Source organism: Oncorhynchus tshawytscha, linkage group LG08 (genome assembly GCF_018296145.1).
Source record: "Oncorhynchus tshawytscha isolate Ot180627B linkage group LG08, Otsh_v2.0, whole genome shotgun sequence".
Lineage (NCBI taxonomy): Eukaryota > Metazoa > Chordata > Actinopteri > Salmoniformes > Salmonidae > Oncorhynchus > Oncorhynchus tshawytscha.
In genome coordinates this window covers 14,371,911-14,381,466 of record NC_056436.1, presented here as the reverse complement: position 1 = coordinate 14,381,466, position 9,556 = coordinate 14,371,911, and the positions used below count along the sequence as shown (strand labels likewise).

At 44.1% G+C, this 9,556-nt stretch overlaps 1 protein-coding gene across 1 annotated transcript; it reads left to right on the top strand.

The window, feature by feature from the left end:
* The first annotated feature begins 2,999 nt into the window (after window positions 1–2,999).
* Window positions 3,000–6,303, top strand: tmem121aa (transmembrane protein 121Aa). The gene is made up of 3 exons (XM_024430728.1): window positions 3,000–3,875; window positions 4,175–4,345; window positions 5,169–6,303. The coding sequence occupies exons 1-3, from the start codon at window positions 3,762–3,764 to the stop codon at window positions 5,850–5,852; spliced, it is 969 nt and encodes a 322-aa protein (XP_024286496.1). The 5' UTR covers window positions 3,000–3,761; the 3' UTR covers window positions 5,853–6,303.
* Window positions 6,304–9,556: the final 3,253 nt, after the last annotated feature.

The following is a 9,556-nucleotide window of genomic DNA, read 5'->3' as shown; positions in this document are numbered from 1 at the left end:
GCATCGTGAAGAAGGCGCAGCAGCGCCTCTTCAACCTCAGGAGGCTGAAGAAATTCGGCTTGTCACCAAAAGCACTCACAAACTTCTACAGATGCACAATCGAGAGCATCCTGGCGGGCTGTATCACCGCCTGGTACGGCAACTGCTCCGCCCTCAACCGTAAGGCTCTCCAGAGGGTAGTGAGGTCTGCACAACGCATCACCGGGGGCAAACTACCTGCCCTCCAGGACACCTACACCACCCGATGTTACAGGAAGGCCATAAAGATCATCAAGGACATCAACCACCCGAGCCACTGCCTGTTCACCCCGCTATCATCCAGAAGGCGAGGTCAGTACAGGTGCATCAAAGCTGGGACCGAGAGACTGAAAAACAGCTTCTATCTCAAGGCCATCAGACTGTTAAACAGCCACCACTAACATTGAGTGGCTGCTGCCAACATACTGACACTGACTCAACTCCAGCCACTTTAATAATGGGAATTGATGGGAAATGATGTAAATATATCACTAGCCACTTTAAACAATGCTACCTTATATAATGCTACTTACCCTACATTATTCATCTCATATGCATACATATATACTGTACTCTATATCATCGACTGCATCCTTATGTAATACATGTATCACTAGCCACTTTAACTATGCCACTTTGTTTACATACTCATCTCATATGTATATACTGTACTCGACACCATCTACTGTATCTTGCCTATGCTGCTCTGTACCATCACTCATTCATATACCCTTATGCACATATTCTTTATCCCCTTACACTGTGTATAAGACAGTAGTTTTGGAATTGTTAGTTAGATTACTTGTTGGTTATTACTGCATTGTCGGAACTAGAAGCACAAGCATTTCGCTACACTCGCATTAACATCTGCTAACCATGTGTATGTGACAAATAAAATTTGATTTGATTTGATTTGATAGGTTGGAGTACGTCCTCTGGAAGTTGTCATAATTACTCTGTAAGTCTATGGAAGGGGGTGGCCATGAGCCTCCTAGGTTTTGTATTGAAGTCAATGTACCCAGAGGAGGACAGAAGCTAGCTGTCCTCCGGCTACACCATGGTGCTACCCTACAGAGTGCTGTTGAGGCTACTGTAGACCTTCATAGGAAAACAGTGTGTTTTAATCAATTATTTGGTGACGTGAATATATTTAGTATAGCTGTAAATAAAGAGGAAAACTTTTTTAATGTTTCGCTATTTTATCTTTCTGAAATTCCCTGAGGAGGACGGTCCAGTCCTTCCTCCACTAAGGAGCGTCCACTGGTGTGCGTGTGTGTGTGTTTGCGTGTCTCAGCCCTTTGACATGTGTGTGTGTGTGTTAAACATTCCAATGAGGTACAAGATAGAGCGTGTCCCTTTCCCCCTTGTGTGCCACATACTGTATGTTGCTGTCATCTACATACCTCCTCTCATCACCCACAGCACTCAGCCTCTCTCCTCCTCTCCTCAACCCACAGCCTTGTCCCTCTCCTTCCCTCTGCCTCTCCTCCTCTCCTCTCTCCCACACAAAACCCCCACACTCCTAACCTCCTGTCCTTCTCTCTAACAACATATACTGTAGCTCTTCTCTAGTTTACTCTTCTCCTCTCTCCTCTTCTCTCCGCACACATCCTAGTCTCAGTGGCTTGTGGTGATAATCTCTCTGTTCCCAGAAAGCCCTGGCTCTCCGCTGCTTGGGCCACATCATCCCGTATTATTACACTTCCTCAATAGAAGCCTGTGGTTGCTATGGAAGCCAGCAGTAGCGCTGTTCTAGGCACTGCCTGGAGAGTGTTAGACATAGAACTGGAATACCTAGAATGGATAAGATTTCTATTCTAGTTATTCTGTTGATGGCATTAGCTATATTGGGAGATAAACAGTCTCCACGATTTCTCAAGGATTTCTTTGTGATATTTTGGGGCAAAAATGCACCGACGAGGGAAAAAGTTTGTTGATATGTGGCTTGATTAAACCATATTATGAGGTAAATGTGTGGTGAGTGGTTGACATTGCGAGCCCTCTTATTGTACTGTGATAAGTTGTATGTAATACCATTGCGAGGATTTGACTATTTTATGCAATAACATTGCAAGGATTTTACTGTTTTATGCAATAACATTGCAAGGATTTTACTGTTTTATGCAATAATATTGCGAAGATTTTACTGTTTTATGCAATAATATTGCAATGATTTGACTGTTTTATGCAGAAATAATTTATTTGTTTGTTATTTGTTTAGTTGGATCCCATCAACTTTTGCAGATAGTAGATATTTGTCCTGGGGTCCACAAAAAACACAACATGACAAGTAACAAAACACTGATAGACAAGGACAGTCACACAAATGTATATAGTGTGGTAAAATGTGCAAGCCCTCACTTAATAAGCAGGAAATTCTTGATTTTGCAACCCCCAAGAGTGACTGAATTAGCCCTAGATGCCTCACTTTACAGTCACAGCAGCTTGCAGCCACTTACAGTATCATGCAAAGGTCAAAGAAATCCACTGGCATGAAATATTGAATACCTGAAGAACATTACATGGTGGAAATAGGGAGTGTTATTTTTACAGTCTGAATCTAGAGGAGACAGTAACTGTATATTGAGATGGTTTAAGGTAATGAACATGGAAGTGTTTGGCAGCTTTGGAGGCATGGGGTTGTATAGGCATGTTTATTGAGTCTACTCTCCTTTCCCTTTCTTGTAGTTTTTCCAATGCCAGCCCACTAAGCCGGATTAACACAGGAGTATATTTGCAATTCAGCTAAATGTAAATTTCACAGTATATATATATTTTGGTGTGTGTGTGTGTGTGTGTGTGTGTGTTATACACACTTATGTGTGTATCCCTTGTCTTCTGTATGTGGTTCCCTTTATGACACGAATCCAAGTCATACTACTGCCCCCTGCTGTAACAGTGTGTAATCACAGGAGTTTAGACAGCACAGATTGGGCTAAACTAACCCCTTATTCTCTTCTCTCTTCCCTAGACTCTACGGACTGAAAGAGGAGAAACAGTTACTGTGGATTTGTACAGAACTCATCACAGGAACAACTCTCTCTGAGGTCTGTCTGATCAGAAGCGAGTGGGACTCCATTCTCTCCTCCTCAGTAGATTCTCTTTAGAAGCCCCACAGTGAAGGCACAGTGATATCTTTGGACAATTGAAGCAAACGCACGCATTTGCCTCAGGAAATGTCCTGCTGCTGTTGTCCTCTGCCAGTCCATGTTGCTTCCGTGAGGACTCGGCCACTACAAAGTCTACAACTGAAGATATGTGGTTTTGTCATTTTCCTATGGAGCAATAAAGCCCAGCTACTATGTTCACTCTATTACTGAGGGGATTCCCAGGTTATGGAGTTGTGTTGTGAGACCGTGATGTCAGCAGTAGAACAGCAGACTCAATGGAACTGCGCTGAGAGAGGAAATGCACCAGTCTGTATGGCTTAAACAGACCATAATATGTCATTGCAATTCTCCCAACCTGAATTGGTCCCATTACCCTCTCGGTCCTAGAAGTGTTGTCTTTTCCAAACCAATCAATGGAGGACACGTTGCATTATTCTAAGGAGTGGGAGTGCATTCTTCTCAATAATATAAACAAATCCAAATGTATATGTTAATCTAGTAGGGATTGGTATGGTATACTTGACTTTTGCCCCTAAAATAACTTCCTGAACAAACTGTAAAGTAGGACTACAACTTTTGTTTTGGAGGACTACAACAGGAAGTTTAGTAGAACTATAACCCCCATTACCCACCATGGTGTTGCCGCAGCCAGACAAGCGCCATGTGTGCCTGACCACAATGGTGGTCATGACCAGCATGGCCTTTATGGATGCCTACCTAGTCGAGCAGAACCAAGGGCCCAGGAAGGTAAGAGGCCTTTTTTTAAAAGCTATATACTGTGATTCAAAAAAGAATAAAACTATTTATCATTCATTTAAAAGTCCAAAAATAGATGTACCAATCGTAGACTGTAGCTTTGAATTACAAAATGTTTTCAACTTGGCCTTTAATCAGTGATTTTACTGTTTTGACATCCTTAGTTTTTTTGCATCTCTTTCATTGCCTTTCAATTGTTTGCTTTTAATTTATTTCAATATATTGTTTTACTGTAAAAACGGTGTTGTGATTTTAATGTTAGGTAAATAAAGTACGATGTGTATTTGTAGATTGGGGTGTGCATAATCGTGCTGGTGGGAGACATCTGTTTCCTCATCGTGCTGCGCTATGTGGCGGTTTGGGTCGGGGCCGAGGTGAAAACTGCCAAGCGTGGCTATGCCATGATCCTCTGGTTCCTCTACATCTTCGTCCTGGAGATCAAACTCTACTTCGTCTTCCAGGTAGGCAGACAGGTGGACCAGAAACCAGACTGTCACGGGTTCGAATGAGCCGCTGATATATGAATTTCCAGCTGAACAAAAAGGAGAACAATCATTGATAAAGTCATTCAAAACCAATACGGTTTAATTACAATAATGCAGGGAGACACCTCCAGAACAGATGCATAGAATGTCTCTAACTGGCCTCTTAATATTCTAATCAGACAGCACCAAGTGTACTGTAAACACCAGCCAGAGAGGCTTCAAGGAAGTCCGAACAAAAGGCAGTGATTGTCAGCTGCTACAGAATCACAGTGTTTCACATAATACAATGATAATCAGTGTCCTCAGTCCTTGTACCTCCAGTCAATCACTATCAACAGATATGAGTTTAATCCATAACATCTAGTCTGGTGACCATCAATCCGAGTGTTACAAACAGAACACTTGGAATCATGTGTAGTACAGAACGGAAAAACACAGAAATATGCTAAACATTGCGTTAAACACTCTAAACTGAATATGAACGTTATTCATTTGAAATATTCCCATTACAGCCAGCAACCGGAGTGTTGCTGGCATCAGTATCCCAGATACCATCTCTTTTCGTTGTGCCCTTGAGCAGGATACTCCACCCCTAAACTACTCCAGGGACGCTGCACTGTGGCTAACCGAGGGGTGTGTATGTGTGTATTGGCTGGGTGGCGGGGAGGGGATGCTGCAACCTGATCTCATAGTTTCAAGTCGGGATTTGACAGGGCTGGATATTCACAGAAATCCAGAAAAAGACACATTTCAATATCTCTCTGACAATTAACAACAAAGAATGTCTTATATCTTCTAGAACTACAAGGCGGACAGGAAGAGCCTGGAGACGGTGGCCCGCAAGGCTCTAACCTTACTCCTCTCTGTGTGCGTCCCGGGGCTGTACCTGGTCCTTGTTGCTCTGGACAGCATGGAGTATGTGAGAACCTTCCGGAAGAAGGAGGACATGCGGGGGAGGCTGTTCTGGGTGGCCCTGGACCTGCTGGATGTTCTGGACATCCAGGCCAACCTGTGGGAGCCCCAGCGGACGGGCCTACCCATCTGGGCCGAGGGACTGATGTTCTTCTACTGCTACATCCTCCTCCTTATCCTGCCCTGTGTCTCCCTGTCTGAGATCAGTGTCCAGGGGGAGCACGTCTCGCCCCAGAAGATGATGCTGTACCCTGTTCTTAGTCTTGTTACCATAAACATAGTGACAATCATGATCCGTGGGGTCAACATGGTGCTGTTCCAGGATAGTAGGGTTTCCACAATCTTCATAGGGAAGAACGTGGTGGCCATAGCCACGAAGGCCTGTACGTTTCTGGAGTACAGGAGGCAGGTGAAGGAGTTCCCTCCACAGGACCCTAGCATGGCAGGTATAGCATTAGAGCTGCAACAAGGGAACTCTGTGGGTCACAACCACGGGCACAACCAGACCTTGCCCAATGCCACCACTAGCCTCCCCGACGAACCCTCACCGACCGAGGTCATAGACACATGACCCTCGCCCATGGATAGTTACATCCTTTTCACACTGTAATGCCGAGCGGATCCATACTGTGATGGCTTGGGTATTTTTTTTTCACACTGTGCTTTCCAGCAACTACCAGCGCAGTACAGCTTGGCTTAGCTTGGCTTAGTAGTGTGAAAAGTGTGGCAAGTGTCTGACCCTGGGCAAAGCTAGACTGGACTAGACTTCTCAGAGCTCAGCTAGACTGAACTAGACTTCTCAGAGCACAGGATGACCCCAAAAAAGACTGTTTCCGTCCAATGGGGTGGCAGAAAGAAACATCATGTTTCACTGAGTCCGCTCCAGCTCAGGAAAACGGCCCAGCGCCTTGCCAGCCAGCCTACCAGATGAACTGATGAGATCATTCTGATAAAGACTGATGTGTTTTTCTATTCTATTGTGTGTGTTTCTATACTTCTATATGGTGGACTAGCAGACAGACAGACAGACAGACAGACAGACAGACAGACAGACAGACAGACAGACAGACAGACAGACAGACAGACAGACAGACAGACAGACAGACAGACAGACAGACAGACAGACAGACAGACAGACAGACAGACAGACAGACAGACAGACATACAGGTGACCTCAGATACAAAGCCCAACTCAGCTGACATGAGCTTATAGTCCACCTGTAACCAGACCTGGGTGTAAATACTATTCAAAATAATTTCAAATACTTTATCTGGACTTGATTGAGCTTGCCTGGCACAATGGAACCAATGGAATAGTAGCAAGACTGCAAACCACACCCATCTGGCACTCCAGGCAGGCTAGAGCAAACAATACACTTTTTTAAAAAGATTTCCAGTAGTACTTGAACCCAGGTCTCCTGTAAACTCCTTGTCCTTTTTGACAAACTGGGATTTTTTGTAATTCCAAGACAATGTTTTTAAGTGATGGTGTAATGCTGTAATTCTCTTTGTTATTTTAAATATATATACAGTAACAGTCAAAAGTTTGGACACAGCTACTCATTCAAGGGTTTTTCTTGATTTTTACTATTTTCTACATTGTAGAAGACATCAAAACTATAGTAGTAACCAAAAAAGTGTTAAACAATCAAAATATATTTTATATTATAGATTCTTCAAAGTAGCCATCCTTTTCCTTGATGATAGCTTTGCACACTCTTGGCATTCTCTCAACCAGCTTCATGAGGAATTATTTTCCAACAGTCTTGAAGGAGTTCCCACATACGCTGAATACTTGTTGGCTGCTTTTCCTTCACTCTGTGGTCCAACTCATCCCAAACCATTGCAATTGGGTTGAGGTCTGGAGGCCAGGTCATTTGATGCAGCACTCCATCACTCTAATTGGTCTAATAGCCCTTACACAGCCTGGAGGTGTGTTGGGTCATTGTCCTGTTGAAAAACAAATGATAGTCCCACTAAGCGCAAACCAGATGGGATGGCATATCGCTGCAGAATGCTGTGGTAACCATGCTGATTAAGTGTGCCTTGAATTCTAAATAAATTACTGACAGTGTCAACAGCAAAGCACCCCCACACTATCACACCTCCTCCTCCATGCTTCACGGCGGGAACCACACATACAGAGATCATCTGTTCACCTACCCTGTGTCTCACAAAGACAGTTGGAACAGGTTTGAGCTGGTTGTAACCTAAATGTGGACTCATCAGACCAAAGGACAGATTTCCACCGGTCTAATGTCCATTGCACGTGTTGCTTGGCCCAAGCAAGTCTCTTCTTATTATTAGTATCCTTTAGTAGTGGTTTCTTTAATTCAATTCGACCATGAACGCCTGATTCACGCAGTCTCCTCTGAACAGTTGATGTTGAGATGTGTCCGTTACTTGAAATCTGTGAAACATTTATTTGGGCTGCAATCTAAAGTGCAGTTAACTCTAATGAACTTATCCTCTGCAGCAGAGGTAACTCTGGGTCTTCCTTTCCTGTGGTGGTCCAAATGAGAGCCAGTTTCATCATAGCGCTTTATGGTTTTTGAGACTGCACTTGAAGAAACGTTCAAAGTTCTTGATATTTTCTGCATTGACTGAACTTCATGTCTTAAAGTAATGATGCACTGTCGTTTCTCTTTGCATATTTGAGCTGTTCTTGCTATAATATGGACTTGGTCTTTTACCAAGTAGGGCTATCTTCTGTATACCATCCCTACCTTGTCACAAAACAACTGATTGTCTCAAACGCATTATGAAGGAAATAAATTCCACAAATGAACTTTTAACAAGGCACACCAGTTAATCAAAACGCATTCCAGGTGACTACCTCGTGAAGCTGGTTGAGAGAATGCCAAGAGTGTGCAAAGCTGTCGTCAAGGCTACTTTGAGGAATCTCAAATATAACATATATTTTGATTTGGTTACTACATGATTCCATATGTGTTATTTCATAGTTTTGATGTCTTCACTGTTATTCTACAATGTAGAAAATAGTAAAAATAAAGAAAAACCCTTGAATGAGAAGGTGTGCCCAAAATTTTGACTAGTACTCTCTCTCTTGCTCTCTCTCTCTCTCTCTCTCTATATATATATATATATATATATATATATATATATATATACACTGCTCAAAAAAATAAATGGAACACTTAAACAACACAATGTAACTCCAAGTCAATCACACTTCTGTGAAATCAAACTGTCCACTTAGGAAGCAACACTGATTGACAATAAATTTCACATGCTGTTGTGCAAATGGAATAGACAACAGGTGGAAATTATAAGCAATTAGCAAGACACCCCCAATAAAGGAGTGCTTCTGCAGGTGGTGACCACAGACCACTTCTCAGTTCCTATGCTTCCTGGCTGATGTTTTGGTCTCTTTTGAATGCTGGCGGTGCTTTCACTCTAGTGGTAGCATGAGACGGAGTCTACAACACACACAAGTGGCTCAGGTAGTGCAGCTCATCCAGGATGGCACATCAATGCGAGCTGTGGCAAGAAGTTTTGATGTGTCTGTCAGCGTAGTGTCCAGAGCATGGAGGCACTACCAGGAGACAGGCCAGTACATCAGGAGACGTGGAGGAGGCCGTAGGAGGGCAACAACCCAGCAGCAGGACTGCTACCTCCGCCTTTGTGCAAGGAGGAGCAGGAGGAGCACTGCCAGAGCCCTGCAAAATGACCTCCAGCAGGCCACAAATGTGCATGTGTCTGCTCAAACGGTCAGAAACAGACTCCATGAGGGTGGTATGAGGGCCCGACATCCACAGGTGGGGGTTGTGCTTACAGCCCATTTGCCAGAGAACACCAAAATTGGCAAATTCGCCACTGGCGCCCTGTGCTCTTCACAGATGAAAGCAGGTTCACACTGAGCACATGTGACAGAGGTAACAAAGTCTGGAGACGCCGTGGAGAATGTTCTGCTGCCTGCAACATCCTCCAGCATGACCGGTATGGCGGTGGGTCAGTCATGGTGTGGGGTGGCATTTCTTTGGGGGGCCGCACAGCCCTCCATGTGCTCGTCAGAGGTAGCCTGACTGCCATTAGGTACCGAGATGAGATCCTCAGACCCCTTGTGAGACCATATGCTGGTGCGGTTGGCCCTGGGTTCCTCCTAATGCAAGACAATGCTAGACCTCATGTGACTGGAGTGTGTCAGCAGTTCCTGCAAGAGGAAGGCATTGATGCTATGGACTGGCCCGCCCGTTCCCCAGACCTGAATCCAATTGAGCACATTTGGGACATCATGTCTCGCTCCATCCACCA